The 18279-nt window shown below is 33.8% G+C and overlaps 1 protein-coding gene across 1 annotated transcript; it reads right to left on the reverse strand.

The window, feature by feature from the left end:
* Positions 1–500: 500 nt before the first annotated feature.
* On the reverse strand, positions 501–3881 carry Smp_181280 (hypothetical protein; the record flags this gene model as incomplete). Its single annotated transcript, XM_018799848.1, has 5 exons — positions 501–577; positions 2549–2617; positions 3579–3647; positions 3745–3820; positions 3870–3881. The coding sequence occupies 5 exons, from the start codon at positions 3879–3881 to the stop codon at positions 501–503; spliced, it is 303 nt and encodes a 100-aa protein (XP_018651596.1).
* Between the last annotated feature and the right edge of the window lie 14398 nt (positions 3882–18279).

Raw genomic sequence — 18279 nt, forward strand, 5'->3', positions numbered from 1 at the left:
CTGAAAATCTATCTTGGTAGTTAGAAGTTCTTCATTTAGAAGAGTTATGACGTCTGATGTTGAAAGCTGAGTTCTTTCGGTAGTCACAAGGCTGATACACTTTCTGACAACCAGAGAATTGAATTTGTAACATTCTAAAATATTAGTTGCTTATTAGTATGAACGTCGTTACCTTAACGACATCATGTTAAGTAGAGTCTTTTATCAATTGTCTACTTAAGATATAATGTTTATGAATAAAGTTTCATGCAGTGCACCATGAAAAGTAGAATGTTCATCATCCAATAATAATATGAGCACATGCTACACTATCAAGTCTTTGATGGTCTGATGGATGGATAGTTAATGTACGTTGAAATATTGTCTCTGAATCGAAACTGAACACGGATAGTTGGAAACACTTTCGGTAAGTTATGTTATTCTATCTGCATAATCATATAATTTATTGAGTTTCACTAACTAGAATTCTAGAGTTGTTTCAAAGAAGATCAATTTAAGGTTCATGGAGAAACAGCTAGTCGTGAAGATTTTTGTAACCACTTGTAAACAACCATAAATACATCAATGACACCTACCACTAACGTAAATGAGAAAAGATCAGATGAACTTGTGGGACCTACTGAGTTGATAGATATCATAAACCCATCACAATGGGTTTCAAGAACGACGGAAAGTCTCAGAGACTCCAAGTAATCTTAGAAGATGAAATAACTTATATTAGCTCTCGGGCTAATAACTAAAACATCTGGAGGAAAGATCGGATTGAGCTCCACCCATCCTCTGATTACCTGTTAATTCCAAACAATCTGGATCGAGAATGCACATAGACTGCTCAACTCTCAGTAAGTCTGAATTATCTGACTCGTCAAGAGTGAAAGAGAGCAGTAAGCTCGTCTGTATTAACATTGGTGGTGATACAGTTTCAGAAGTAAGCTGACATAGCCACAGGCTGAAGTTTGATAGCCTGACGTTCTCTCACCTGACTTGCTTTGATAGCTGACCGTGACACTTTAAATGAGAGATTGGCCATCTTCTCATAAGTACCACATAAGAATCAGTTTGACTAGTACAGGAACGAAAATACAAGACTCGGTATCTGTGTAGTGACAAATTTTTGGTTTTGATAAAGAAATTCTGAGAGCTTAGACTGGTTTCAGACCTGGATGTGAATGTATTAACTAAGATTTTGACATGACTCCCGATCCTCCACTCTTTATCTTTCTCTGCATTTCGAATTTCAGTAATCCTCCATCCAAAACGTCTCAACTTCACCATTTAAAAGCATATTCTCAACGTGTAATTTTTCTTGACTGTCATTACTAATATATTGCTTCAATCTATTTTATTTATTTCATCTCTCAATGAGAGTATGGTTTGGCGACATGCACCATTACATATTGACATCAGGGTCCAAGTTGGTGATAGTTGAATGAACGTTGTCGTACATTCTCAAGAAGAATTGTGAAAGAATCCTAACATTTTTCACTTCACAGTCATTTGTATTTGCACGATATGATTTGATGGTTTATTGAGTGAACAAAGTAGTGTCTGATTTTAAGTTGGTGCATTCCGAGAAATCTAATGTTCTGGAAATAGATACATTTATTACACTAACGATTTATGGACCTACATACATTCATTCTATTTACGTTTTATTTCAAGAACAACATCAACACAACCTGTACACTGAACAGAGAATAATTGATGATGATTACACTGAATGGAAAACATTAACATGGTGATCACTTACACTTTTCGGTTGTTAAATTTAGTTTACTGAAATAAAAGAAAAACATTCATATTATTCGCAATGATTCGTAAATAGGACAATTACAATTACGAGTTCATTTCCACATTACGTAATAGAATCACTAATGAAAATGTACTTACATTCTTCTTGTAGTATACTTTCGTACATTTGTATTCTTTCTTTCGATGAAAGTACTTCATAAATTAGTCAATTAATATGAGACCATTACATCGACTTACATTCAAGGACATCTATTCTTTGAATTTCCAGATTTTTCAATATTTCAAGGTGATCATCTTTACAACCATTTTGAACAAAAATTGATCAAAAATGTTATTCAAAAAATAACCCACTCGGACTTTAAGTTTATAAACTATTAAATTAACCAATTCATGAAACATAATTTTAAGGGATAATCAGTGATTGAGTGTTTTAAAGGGGCATTGTTGAGTAAAAGTTTTAAATTGCTTTCAAGAACAAAAACGCGATAGTATTTGAAGAGTTAGGTGTTGGGTTCGAGTTTCAGAGTGAACATCATCTACGAGATGTAGATACATTCAGCCGAAGAGCCTCTAATTTAATGAAACACGCATCAAACTGGATTCCACTGATAGTCATTATCAATCTTTGCTTATAATCTGATAATACTATTTTGTTCAAACATTTTAGAATCGCATACTGATTTCATTATCTCATTGAAAAATAAAATGCTGAATACAGACAACAATTGACCGTTGTGTCAACTATTGACTTTAAACAATGAAGACGTTTCACTGGTATTATTTGTAGAAAACTTACTTAACGCATTGAAGTACTTATCGGTGGTATCAAGGTTTCTTTCTTCTGCAGCTTTTAACTCCGGACTTGCTATAAATTATAAACACAGTAAACACAGGTTATTATGATGCTTGTTATATTACTCAATGAGACTTTAATTTATGAACGACCTTTGAGAGAAGCTAGATTTGCCCTGACAGTATCTACCTAATGACTAAAATCAAATTAGGGTTTTAAACGTTTGTGAGAAATAATAGTTATGATTTACAGTTGATAAATAAGGTTAGAAATCAGATAACAGTTTTCATCAAGAATTCTTAGCAGCTATTATAAGATGGTGATTTGTAGATCAGGTCGATGGTTTAGTTGGAGCTTGTTTCTCTGAGCTGGATGTTTTTGTTGTGGATCTTTCATCGTTCTACTGATTGATATAATCAGCACAAAGTTTAGGCAGTTTTCTATCATCAAAATAATCCATTATGTCAAAACTTTACTTAGCCAAATGTATGAGTGAACATCACTCCGAAATACGAGACCTGTTATATTGTAGGTGATTTCTTCTTTCAGAAATTATAGTCTCGCCGAAGAAAAATTATTTACTTATTAATTCAGTAATTATTACTTACCAAAACGTAAGTTATCAAGGACTTCATTGAAATTCTTCTGAGAATTTTCTAATTTCTCTAATGTGATATATATTCAGATGTGCCGTAAAGTGTAAAAAAAATGAAATTTGTAAGGTTATAAAAATTGTTGAACTTCAATTAATATCTTTAAATGAATGAATGTTAGACTATCATTTAAAACGTGGAAAAACTGAACGGTCTTTTCGTCTTACTATGGGACTTTACAGTTGTGCGGATCCAGATCTTACACGCGGGAGTCTCAAATCTTTACGAAACGGCTTTCCAATGCTTCTAGGCTTACAATGATGGTTTGACATTGATTTAATTGTACAAATTGAATACTTATTTGCCTTTCATACATGAACACTTTCTGCATGTATGATAAGTAGAGTGTTAAACAATCATCTAATAAAATCAGTATTCACCTTCCAAGGCATTTATTCCATTTATAAGATCTTCTACTTCACGTTTTAAAATACCTCGTTTGTTTGAATCTAATAAACAAAGAATAAATGTTAACATTTTCAGACATAAAGCAGTTGTTTAAATGAATGTAATTGTATGAAGATATTTGGCTAATTTTCAACATACCTGATGTGTTTCTAGCTTCTTTTTCAGTTTGTACTAAATCCCCTAAAATAATGATAGCAGATGGATACTCACCAGACTAATATGTAATACATTGAATAGTTATCCTCAATTCCAATTAAACTAACCTTATTCCTCATATAAACAACTAGATCAGTCGAATATATTATTGAAACTCACACCATATGTATCAATACCAAGGTTAGACTTGATAGTTTATTATTACATCATATGTGTTATTTACTTCATAAATATGTGAGATACTTATTTTGAGTAATATTTTGTGTGTTCAAATCTCGCGTGGCGGAATCGTGGATATGCACAGATGAGGAGTCCCGAACTAAGACAAAAGAGCCTTCCAATGCTGCCAGGCTTTTCATGCTGGTTCAGCTTCAAGTGACTCATGAATTCAAATATTACACTACTACATTATTCAAAAGTGAATGCGATTGAAGACATAATAACTAACAGTTGTAGTCTTGGAAGATTTCTATGATTTCATTGATTTCTTTCTGCATATTATGAACTGAAATAGAATTAATGAAAGATTATTATTTCACATTAGTGATTCAGTGAGTGATGAGAAAATTATAACCATGCACAGAATGTGATACGTTGACAATAAACAATAAATTGTTATTAGAGTTAACTTTAATGCGAGACAACTCTCGCTAGAATAACTGATTTCATGTGTCTAGATGGATGATTTATTTAAATCCAAATACTCGTGTGTGAAAGAAATCAGGAAGAAGCGCTGCAAGTGGATAGGATACACACTGAGGAAAGCACCTAATCTCATCACAAGTCAAGCTGTTACGTGGAATCTTGAAGGTCAATGGAGAAGAGGAAGACGAAAGAACACATAACGCCGCGTAATGAAAACAGACATGGGAAGAATAAATAACAAGTAAACAAGAAAGCAAGTGGGTATGTAGATACTGGTATCTAAAAGTATTACTCAGTTCAAATGATGAAATTTATACATAAAGTGTGAACCTCCTCAAGATGCCTAAACAAAATATCATCGCACAAGATTCAAGCAGATTTATGCTTATAAGAAAAATTTAATCAAGCAAAAATACATAAAGACTGAAAAGAAAATTGAATTAAAAATGGTAAACTTATAAGCAGAGCTAGTCGCATTATTTTAGTTTCAAAAAGGCAAACGTCAACAAAACGTTCTGGTATTTTGAGTTCAAATACAGAGAATGTACATATTTTATCACATGCGGATGAAGCAAGACAGCAATAAGTGTGTGGTCAAACAATATTTCGTACTAAACGCAAATACCTAAATCATATTTGCATAATTCATCTACTGTCAGTTCACTGATTGTGCTCTTCATCTCTTTCTTAATTATGTCTGGCGAACCACATAAACCAAATTGTTTCAGTAGACCATAAAGAATGGCAACTGTTTTCGAATCTGATTGCAGTTTATCTTTAGGAATGTGTGGACTAACATTTTTTAAATCATCTTTACAGCGCACTTCAGAACGATAAAGTTGACTGAAAACTTCTTCAGCTCCAACTGTGGAGTATGTGTTCCTTGTAAACCTGGAATTCAATGTGCAATGCTGATTTGTTATCTTTTCACATACGCAACTATCAACTGTTTGTTCAAAGCATCGTGATCTTGTTTGAAGCTTAATTGTGTTTATTGAGAGTGTATTATGTCAGTCCAGTATAAAACATTAACTGTACCTAATTCCAAATGATAATTCCCAGTAGTGGGAAGTCATTGAGATGAACATTCACAATGGACTCATTATTGATTATATTGATTAGGAAATCACGTTTACACACACTACTCATTTAAAAATAAAATGTGGAACTCTCGTTAAACAAGTCGTTTTCGATTAAAAGAACACAATTAAGCAAACAATAAAAACCGTGTTTTTAATTTTATCAACAGGAATACATCAGTTATTACGTAAACAAGCATTAGAATATTCATAGTTCCATAAGGAAATTGTCCAAATTACTGAGATTAATTATTAACTCTAAAGTTTTCTAATTCCATAAGAAGTGGGAGCAAGTTGGACAGAATAACAAAAGCAGGTTATAATATATTTCTGATAATCACTTACTATTCCTCGTTCCAGATAGGAAGCCGATACGTATAAGAAGTAAACAGATGGTCAGAGGAATCACAATGTACAAGTACCGAGGTGATTTCTTATGTTTATTGTCTTCGATTGTTTCGGTAGTTATATTCTAAAGAAAAATAATGACGTAACATATATTACTAAACATCAAGTATTTACCGAGTGTTGAGCAGTTTCTTTGGACGTTTCCCTAAGGTTTTCTGCAACCTGAACTTCAGTGACACCCGATGTTGTTTCAATATGTTTGATGGGTTTTGGTGTATTTGAATCGTAAACTTGTGAGATCGTCTGCATAAGTGAAACAGCAGAATTTACAACTTAACACCAAATACTATTCAAATATTTCATTAATCATTATACATTATTGTTGGTATTCATTATAGAGGAGAATTCCACAAATAGTTACACAATTTGAATTAGTACAATCATTGAGGATATTCATTACCGATTTGACAATCAGGGTGCTAAGTACACTTTATCATACAATTAACTGACGACTCACTCGTATGATGAAATTGGTGTTCTGGATGTCACATCTTATCACAATCCGGATATAAATCAATAAACTTATGGTTGACTGTTTTATTCAAGCACTCCATTCAGGTTACGCATTTTGCAACAGAGAATCCCAAATGCTTTCTCATGACTCCAAAAATGGCAGACTACAAACTCTCACTGAATATCATAACGTGATACACAATTTTCAACAGGTTACCCTCCTTTAATCATGAATAAATTTCATGGGTATTTTGAAACAATTCACATAGATTGACGGTTTCATGTTGAGTTTCTGAAATAACCACAAACTGAATGGTCTGAAATATTATTATGTTTTCGACCACTGATGGCAAGCAATGTTTTGATCCATTATTTACTGTTTCCATGGAAAGACGGCAGTAGGCAGTAGGCAAAGAAGCTTTTATAAGTGAATAGTATTAGTGGTCTAGGTGGGAGACAGTGAATGATATTTGGATAACAATGTAATTGGTAGCTAACAGTCAGGCATTGTCTGCAGTGAGTGTAACTGATTGAGCACAGTCTTAACAAGGGAAGACGAGAAGTTCAGAAGAACTGTCACTTTGTTCTGTATTAAATTATCGTATGGAACTCAAACTTGTCCATTTTGACAACCATCATTATTAGGTGACTGCTATTTGTTAAATGTCAATAAATGTGCTCTAAATCTTTCGACGAGAAAGAATAACCTTTCATCGTTTGTGAATGTTAACCAGTCAACAAGGAATCATGAATAAGAGTGATGAGTAGTAATTAGCATAAGCTGAAGAGACGTTACCAAGACAGAGTTGATTGGAGATACTTGGTCAGTTGTCTCTGTTCCAAGTAAGGTGATCGTTCTATGTACGAACCTTAAGAACTGTATATTTTCGCAACAGCACTTGAACTGCTTGGTTCGCAAAATAGCGGGGAATAAATAAATGAAAACAAGCATATGACTTTACCAATAATACCATACAAAATGTCATGTTTGCGTTTGAACAAACGATTTGTAAATGGATTATATTTTAAATGCACTGTGTAGAAGCTAGCAAACATGTAATATGGCTTGATTCTTGAGATGAATTACAACTGTTAAACACATTAAAATTAGTGCTATAGAATGATTGAGTAATATTTTACTGAAGTACAACACCACTTCAGATCTGAAGACTAATACTCGAGTACTTTTGAATGTTTAAGACATAATATTAATACCCTTACCAACCACCCTCTGTTTAGTTTTAAACATACAACTGGAAATATTAATTGGTAACTAATTTTTTTATGTTTCTCAACAATAATGTTTCAGGTTAAACTACTTGAGAAACATAAGAATAGCATTCGTTCTACAGTTCACACTGATTTATTTTCTCATCTCCGGTTATACACGTTTGCTTCATATATAAATATGTATAAATTACGGTGAAACTACAAGTTGTGAAAAGATTGTTTCGCAAAAACAAATGAAAACCTGTTTTGTGCAAGCACTGGTTCTTACTATATATATTCTTGGTAAGTGAACAACATTCACTTCCACTTTGATTTCAATTGTATAATATGGGTAATAGTTTCTGCCCTAAACTCTAATCAATGCTGATGATACACTCACACAATTTATAACTATAACTAATTGCATAATGTGATGATGTTTGAAGAGATCGATACTGAGTATGAGTTCCAGAATGAAGATCAACTCTGACATGTGAATATATATCCAGCTGACGAGTATCATCTAGGACGAAATATGCATGATGTTGGATTCCACAGGTGAAAATTATTTGAAATACTTTATGAATTAAACATTTTTAATATATATATGTTATTATAAGTAAGCACAATGCTGAACTGACAGATGTCTCAGTTTTCACATGACGGTTGTCAAGAAACTTATCAAACTATTCATTATATTTAATATAGAATGAATGAATCAGTTTACTTCTATAATACAGACATGAAAACATTCGAAATCAGATTACATTATCAATGACTGCTTCTGTATAACTATTTATCGAAAGATTGACGATGGTGATGATGATGATGATGATGATAAGTAAATGGTACCTGGACCAGTCAAATATCAATTGATTGTTCACAATTTAACTAGAAAATCATCGGTAACAGGTCATTGTTTACTTGGCATTGACTTTTCTCGTTCTTCTTTCCATTTATATTAATAAATTTATGTTGCATGGTAGATATCGATTGATTTTCAACTTTTAGGAGTACAATATCTGGTAACAGCAGATAATACGAGTTTAGAACTCGAAGGTAAGATAACCAATAATCTTGAATGTTTTGGTAAACTCATGCTTAAAATGAATGAAACATTCATTAGTTACTAATATTTGAATATACTCAAGTTGTATTTTTACAAATTTCGACAGTTGAGATACATTTATAATTTGATGGGCAATATGATGATCGATTGGACTAAGAAGACGTCGACATGTGGAGGGAAGCACGGTATACATGAGACATCTGATATGTAGCTAGATGATATATACATTGACTTTATAACAACAGTGACCGTCAAATAACCACATGCAGTGTTATTCTCAGTTTAACCTCAAAATAGTATTGAAATTTCAGTTGTGTACAATCAACATCAATCCTCAATATTACACTGTATGTGTTGAAGTGATACTGTTCCATAAGTTGGGCACATATCTACAAATTTATAAATATATATATATTCATCACAATTCGGCTACCATTCACATTATCCACCGGTCGTTCTAGAGCAGCAATTCATTGATGAAATGTATACATACATTTGAAATTTAACTTCCTAATTCAAAAATGTCTATTACATAACATATTCTTCATACGACATAGATGCATACTTCAAACTAAATGAGTACACCAAAGCAATTAAAACCGTTGAAAGGGAAAAAAGTAAGTATCTCAAAAAGTTTAGATAAGTTGTATTGAGAGGAAAGTATTCAAGTTAGCATATCAGTGTATATACATAAGCTAATAACGTAAAGTCATCGTAATTTCTTCATATTAGTTGAGATTATCAGTGAATTGAAGCTAGACCACCAGGGCAAATCTGGAGCCACTGGACAGCCGAATTCCAGGTCTCCTCAGCACTGCGCATTCGAGCTTCAATTGACTCATGATCTCAATTATCAAAATTACTCTAATATCTACGAAAACCCCTTCCGGTTTTTTTTCGTTAATACGTTTATATAGAGGAACTAGTTTTATATGCGACAAACACTACTGAAAAACAATTCCGAGACGGTGAGTTATATATTGTTGCCTAAAATCTATTTTGAGGCTTAGTACTTAACTGATGACTCATAATAGTTTTTTCATCATTTTTATTATTCTATACACAAACAGTAAGACGTTCTACTTTTCTTTGAGATCATGAACGGATTGATATCAGATTACCATTGAAAGCCTAGAAGAACTGGATGGTCGTTTCGTCCCATTGATTGAGGTTATACACTAACACCTTCAGATGCCGGCTCAGTTGTCTAGAGGTCAAGTGTTTGCGCGGAGACCGAAGGCCTTGGTTCAGAATCCCGCGACTGGGATAGTGGATGATCACTGCTGTCGAGTGCCGAAATAGGATGGTACAGCAGTTCACGGCTCCCAGGTTTTCAGTGGTAGTCTAACATCAATCTGTTCACGATCACAATTAAAAAAATAATAATGTAGGCAAGCACATACTAAGAACGTTCCGTTGTATGATAATAAAAGTATTATAATATTGTTCTATGTCACATTCTTCAGTGTTTAATATTTAGTCCAGATACCGTATTTGAACGATAAACAGGGTTTCTTCTCAGCTTTCACATTTTCATTCGGCATGCTGAGTAACAAATAAAAATGCATATCAACATGCCGAAAAACTGCCTTCGACTTTCATCCGTTCGTCACATATTGTTGATATTGTTGTACTGTTTTTGGGTTTATTAGGAATAATCAGGCTAGAAAATAAGTATGCAGCAGAATGGATTTTAGATCTCTTCAAAAGTAGGTTTACATGTATAGATATGTATTTATCTATTCTCAATATTTAATAAAATATACCTAATAACAACTCACTAACAACTTCGCTCAACATGTAATTTAAACTATTAAAACTGCGTCCTGGGAGTTGAAGTGGATAGAATTAGTGGTCTAGGTGGGAGACAGTGAATGATATTTGGATAACAATGTAATTGGTAGCTAACAGTCAGGCATTGTCTGCAGTGAGTGTAACTGATTGAGCACAGTCTTAACAAGGGAAGACGAGAAGTTCAGAAGAACTGTCACTTTGTTCTGTATTAAATTATCGTATGGAACTCAAACTTGTCCATTTTGACAACCATCATTATTAGGTGACTGCTATTTGTTAAATGTCAATAAATGTGCTCTAAATCTTTCGACGAGAAAGAATAACCTTTCATCGTTTGTGAATGTTAACCAGTCAACAAGGAATCATGAATAAGAGTGATGAGTAGTAATTAGCATAAGCTGAAGAGACGTTACCAAGACAGAGTTGATTGGAGATACTTGGTCAGTTGTCTCTGTTCCAAGTAAGGTGATCGTTCTATGTACGAACCTTAAGAACTGTATATTTTCGCAACAGCACTTGAACTGCTTGGTTCGCAAAATAGCGGGGAATAAATAAATGAAAACAAGCATATGACTTTACCAATAATACCATACAAAATGTCATGTTTGCGTTTGAACAAACGATTTGTAAATGGATTATATTTTAAATGCACTGTGTAGAAGCTAGCAAACATGTAATATGGCTTGATTCTTGAGATGAATTACAACTGTTAAACACATTAAAATTAGTGCTATAGAATGATTGAGTAATATTTTACTGAAGTACAACACCACTTCAGATCTGAAGACTAATACTCGAGTACTTTTTATTAAATACAGATATCAATCCAAACGATCGTGATTTACTGCAGACGTATTCAGGTGAGTCGGTACATTTTGTTTGTATTTCGTATTTTTAACAAGTGAATACCGGTGACAAGTTGGATTTAATTTTGAAGAACTCTGTCACTCATATTCACTGATATACAGTTTGTCTTCGATTTTACCAAATAGATAATTTCGAGATAGGTAGAATGAAGTAAAATTTTAGCGTTGGTGTATCCACTGAGGTAGATGTGTGCCCAATTCATGGAACTGTATCACATCAACATATACCGTGTAATATTGAGGATTGATGTTATTTCTACACGACTCAAATTTCAATACTATTTTATAGTTAAGCTAGGAATAACCCGGCTTGTAGTTGTTCCAGGGTCATTGCTGTTTCAAAGGTAATTTTAAGGAGGAGTGATGGTCTTGATGTCAGTAGCTCCGTTCTCGAAGAAATAGTTTTGCTCCCAAGAATGTCAACCAAGTAAAAAATGATGAAGCCATTTAAAATTTGTCTTTCGTATTTGAAGAACAATTATGACGCCTCATGATGAGACCCTAGGTTCTTCCTAGTTCACGCAGGCTGTGTTGCTTCCAACAATCGGAACAATAATTATTATTGATACATGGAACGTCCGGACAATGTGTCAGACCAGGAGTGCCAGTCTAATTGCTGTGGTAATGAGAAGTGGAACTCGTTACACTTATTGTGGACCGGAATTATTAGATTGAGGTATATGCTTCTGTATTGTAATCACGAAGACGTAAATGCAATACACACACAGTCAGTTGCTCTGATACCATCCAATGAAGCACGAAAAGCACCAATTGGATGGGAATCTCATCGATCCAGAATCACTACTGTATGTTTGAAAACAAAGAGGGAGGGAATTACAATGAATATTATCTAAATGTTATGCAACAACCAATGATAGCAACGACGACGATACGGATCAGTTCTATGAGAGGTTGCAATCAATCGTAGCGAAGAGGACAGGACTATCCTAATTGGAGACCTAGACCTAGACAATGATTATGAAGATAATATTTGACGACATGGACTAGGAAAAGGGAACGAGAATGTGGAGAAATTCGCTAATATATGTTCAATCAACAAATTGTTTACAGGTGACACAATATTCCCACACAATCGCATACACAAATCTGTATGGGTCTCACTGGAGCGAAATCGATCACACTTTTATCACTGAAGAGTTCAGAAGGTAAACGGAAGACGTGAGAACCATGAGAGGAGCTGAAACAACTTCCGATCACCATCTGGTTGTGGCAGAGATCTAGTGGTAACTCTATAAATTGAATTCCCGTTTCATGAAATGCTTACTATTAATCAAAAAATGTCGCATTTCGTTGTATTCATGAAATATTTTGGCGAATAGTTCATTAAAACGAATATCTGTGTTACCACTTTTACCAGAAAATTATAAACGAGCATCAGAAATGAGTCCAAATCACGATGATTATTGTAAGTTTTAAACACAAATACTTATAACAAAGGCGTTTTTGTGGAGATTTAGTAATTTTATAGTTAAGATCATGAGTCAATTGAAGCTAGACCACCATGGAAAACCTGGAGGCACTGGACGGCCGTTTCGTCTTATTATGGGACTCCTCAGCAGTGCGCATCCACGACGCCCCACTCGCGAGATTCGAACCCAGGACCTACCAGTCTCGAGCCAGAGCCCTTAACCGATAGACCACCGAGCTGGCATCCAACGGTGTTAATGTCTAACCTCGACCAATCCACGAAACTGCGCGACCAACTTCCAATGTACTGAGGTAGATACCTGTCTCTACCTGACATAGATTAGCTCCACTGGCCACGACTTCTCACTAGAACTCCAGGAATTACCTTATATTATAATTTCGTGGTTACTATACATTATGTACATAAGTCCGATGTATGTATGAAAATTTTCAATGTCTGACATCGACATGTTTAAGATTTGAGATGAAACGTGTCACAGCAACTCGTCACTGTTTTCAAATGTGGAACAATGTGGTCAAATGTGAATCATTGCAAGGAATAAGTAAATGACAACCGTAAATTGATAATTATGTGAGTTGTATGGTAACGTTTATAATAATGTTGTCATGGATTAAAACAGGCGGCCTTATTTATATTCTAACAACGATAATATGTGTCAGCATACTCTTACTGTTGTTGTTTCTACTGATGAGGATGGTGTTCGTCTGTGCTTGTTTGTTTGTGGTAATATGCATGTGGCAGTGAAGTTTGTGTGCAATGTGAATGTGTGATGTTAGATAATGTGGATAGGTATATTGTTCTTTGGATCGTAATCAGTGGTTGGAGACTCCGTGTGACATGTTTCAGAATCGATCATAATGGTGTCGGTGTATACACTCCCGGTCTTCCTTTAAACTGTGGGATTAAAATTGTTTAAACCTTTTTCTCTACCAACTAATTCTTTTTCCTCCTACTATATCCTGTTACACAATCTTTCATATATATTACTACTGTTCAGTTAACAACTATGTATTCGGTGTTCATCTTGTTGTGCGAATGTGGTGCGACAAATTTGACCGATGAATAAATGTGCCTGGTCCTACTTTGAACCTCTCTGATTGGCTAGTTCTTGTTGGATTTTATTGCAGCATGCTTAAATATATATAATTGATAATAATAATCAATGTACCACAGTCCACTAATGTTTTCTTTTCTCACTAATCTGTTTTAGACTATGATTCAGTAGAATTTGCAATAAGGATAAAGTGGAATGCGAGATTAAATTTCGACTTAGCAACTAGTAGGTTTGAGAAGAAAATCTTTGTTAAATTACACAATCAGTAATGAGGCCCACTTGAACAATAAAGTAACTATATCAATCTGTAAATCTACGAATGAATATACTTACATTATATATATATATTCCACTAAATATCGGTGCTGATCAACAAGAAAATAGATTGTATCAGGGCTAACATGATATTGTTTGTTCAGTAGTCTTTACAATAAGATATATAGTTTCATTTTCTTGAAGACAATTTCATGCACTGATAACGGACATTCGTCGAGGCTTCCACCTAAAAACTGGTCAACAATGTCCTTCATGAAAACACGTTCACATTGGAATAGGAGCCAGACAACAATCTATCGTTTTTCGATATATTATTCACCAGAACCGACACAGGAAAGCTGGAGAACCAAGTATATATTGAACCGACTAACACATAAAAATCTTCGAGTTTATTCGTTGCATATTTGATAAGTATTATTTAAATATGATAAGTCGTCCAACGGGTTGTTAGATGCGGTTCTCAAGCTTTTCTACTAATCGATAATCTAAACATACACAGTGATGTGAACACGAGAGGAAAGGTGTTCAATATTGAAGAAAAACGTTGCTTCAAAGGTTTGTCTAAATACAGAAAATCTAAGCATTTTATAGTATATAAAATAGCCTTGGGTTTCCGGAATATTGTGCAGATCAGATAAGATACGTCTCAGTGTTTTCAAAGGCACTCTAGACTTTTCTCAAACAGTTTTCTGGATCTCCGTAATTTTAATGTCATACTAGAAGTGACATTTTGAATAGTTCCAACCGTTGAACTTCTAAATTGAAAAACAGTTTATACATACACTTACAAATTCATATTGACTGTTATTGTTTTCTCTTTCATGTAGATAAATATTTGAGCATGTTAGCTTCAACTAAAAATTCATCTTTGACAGCAAGTAATGGTGAGTGCTTGACATCTCTTTTTTTGAGAATAAAGTTATATTAATCAATATTCAATAAGATATCCATATGTTAATAATAATAATAATAATAATGTTATCTCTGGCGATTAACCATCGACATTTAATTGAATACTGTGTGAAATCATCCGGTAAATTTGCTATTATACAAGTATAGACGGACCTTACATACATGACAATGGTTGCTACAGAGTGATCAAACAATTGTTCACGCATTTTAGTTGTACAGAAGTTTAGTCGTGGCCCGGATAGCTCAGTGGTAACGTCTATGATTATGAAGGTGGTTGACACGGGATGAAATCCGTCAGGAGCACCAGTTCCCTCCAAATTCATGCGAACCTCGCTCACAAGTGTCACGTAGCATGAAAACTAGGTAAGGGGCTCCCTGTTGACTACTTCCAACCTCCATCTCATCTCAACATAATGCACGCAATGTTAAGTCAATAAGACCAGTAGCCACATTGCAACGTCGTCCATGAGATTCGATCTGTACAAAGAAGGACATGACATTGATCAACACCCAGTGATCGATAAATTGTAAACAAGTAAATAGTGATTGTATGATTCGTGGTTCCGTACAAGTTCAACAAGTTCATTTTGAAACCTATTATAATGCTAAACAGTGAACAGTTTAACTTTTAACAATGGAGACTACACTATAATTTCATCATTAAGAATGTTTCTGGTTTACACTTGTGATCGATTGTGACAATGATGATATGAAATCTGAAGAATATGGCAAATGATGACTGGTTGCTAAAAGTAGGGAATCCAGTTAAGATTCACAAAATAACACATCAATTCTGTGGCAGTGATTAATGCTAATTCACATTTGAATCATCATTAAGAATAGATTTGGCTATCGAACGTTTTCTAAAATGTTAAGTAGGTCAGGTTGAGAATAAGTATGCATCTAGTCGTCAATGATTTGATTGATTTTATCTTATATCTCCAACTGTGTATTGTAGAGGAAAAAGAGTTTTATTGGTAACTTGTAGATTATTCTATAAAATTTTGTATGCGCTCCACAGTAGATAGTTTATTGTTAGCAATGACTTTGACAATGTCCATCTACATTCCACGGATAAATGTGGGTTACAAATTAGTTTGATGAATATACCTTATGATTCACAGTTGACGGTTAATGTTAGGAATTGGATTTCGGGTTTTCATCAAGAACTGACATCAGCTAAATTACCAACACGCTATTAAGCCGAACGGATGAATGAATTACACGCCAAATTCCATTAACTGTTATTCCAAATCAAAGTAGTATTTTCATAAATGATAGTCTTGCCATGTTGTCCGAATGAATCTGTGTGTTATTCATTACTTTTGTTGGTTGAATTAGTAATCGGATTTCATTTTCATTCTACTAAAGGGAAGTCGCTTTCTGAAAGAAAAATGAGTCTGAAACAACTGGAAAAAGAATATAAACAGTCTAAATGTATGTTCAGCATAGTTTCAATGAAGCAGATCTCTTATGTGACAAAATTAAATAATATTGATTCATAACCTAGTCTGCATAGTCAATTGTGTAAGCTCAGAATGATGATTGATCAATTAAGTGCTGTCATTCTCGATGGTAAGTGGTACGACTAGATAAGGAGCTAAAAGCTGTCTGTGCAGCATCTTGACAATGTGGATATGTCACAAACACTTTCAAAATAGATGATTTTCAGGAAATCGGTATTGCATCATCTATCGGATATCAGGCGCGTTTGCACAAAATTCATTAGTTAATGGTAAATTTGGGCGCACTTCAATGTAAAACTTCATTTAATTGGACGGTTAGTACAGCACTAATGTCAACTAAATCATTTTAGATTCAGTTTAAACACGGATACAAATGAGACTAGTCAGTAATATTCCGTACGAAATTTTCATGAAAACAATCTCATTTACCAGATTAAATTGCATAATTGAATAATATGCGAAGAAACGAATTACTTCCACTTTATGTAGAATATATTTTTAAGCACCACCATTAATTCGTAGACATATTCAATGCTCTGTTGTGTATCACTAAATGAAACGGAATGAAATACTTTATTCCGAATGATAATTCGTATTCAGCATTGATGAATAACCAGAGAGTGGTTTTGTGGATATTATAGTCCTTTCTAATAGTTGAATTCATAAGTCAGTTGAAGATGGAGCATGATGAAAAACTTGCTGATTATGTTTAGCGAATAAGAGTTTGTGCTGAATAGCGCTATTCATACATTATGTTATACACATGTGGAGAGATGTATCATGATAGAGACATTTATATCGACATTACTAATAGTAAAATTTAATTGATGTCTTTAAATAAAACAGTATCTTGTATGACGGTCTTCACAGTTGTCTCATCTTGATTTTCTTTCAACTCAAGCACGTATTAGAACCTTATACAATAAAGTGATTCAAACAGGAGTTACCTATAGAATTGTTTACGGTGGGTTTCAAATCCAGTGTCTTGTATACATATGTTTCAATGAATATATTAATTTCTAACTTTACGGTGATTATACAATGTGACTGTATTTCTTAAGTAGATGCTACCAATACATGTACAGTCTAAGTACACAAATTTTCATTCACTAGTAAACCAAAAGGTGATAACGAGCAAATTACAGCTTTCTCACCAACAAATCAGGTATTAAAATGGTGAAATATCTGATGATTTTCAACTTCATTGACTAGTAGATTTGGTATTTAAAGTAACAGATAATAAGATGATGGACCGTAAGAAGATTGACACCAGGATCCAGGTCCGACTAACTAACAAGTCTCAAATTGAACCCGCCATTACTTCTGAATTGAGTTCACTACATTCTATCTCGTTCATCAATCGTGCTTTAATCGGGTTTATGAATGCGAAAGAGTTTTTGAATTGTTGGAGTTTTTGAAGTGAATATAACTACGGATAAATATGAATTACGGATTATACCCAACACAGAATCATGTTGGATCATGTTACATTTAATGAAATTTGATTAAGAAAGCTTGTTAGATTGACAAATTATTCACATCTTAGAAATGTTCAACATGTTTGAAATGATATAAATTTATGGATGGATAATGCGTTGAACTGGTGGAGTTTGTCCAGTATACCAAATCATTCTAACCGTTTAATGACAACTTATATCCTTCGTAAATGTATGTCAAACAATTGAATGAAATGGTAATATAACTGACTTCAATATCGATCTTTTGTTTATATTTACTGATAATACATTTTCTCTTTTGAATACAAAAATAGAATCTGTTGAGAAGAATTTATGGAAATCGAACCCAAAACGTGAGATTTATGTGACATATTAATTG

This window comes from Schistosoma mansoni, chromosome 3 (genome assembly GCF_000237925.1).
Source record: "Schistosoma mansoni strain Puerto Rico chromosome 3, complete genome".
Classification (NCBI taxonomy): Eukaryota; Metazoa; Platyhelminthes; class Trematoda; order Strigeidida; family Schistosomatidae; genus Schistosoma; species Schistosoma mansoni.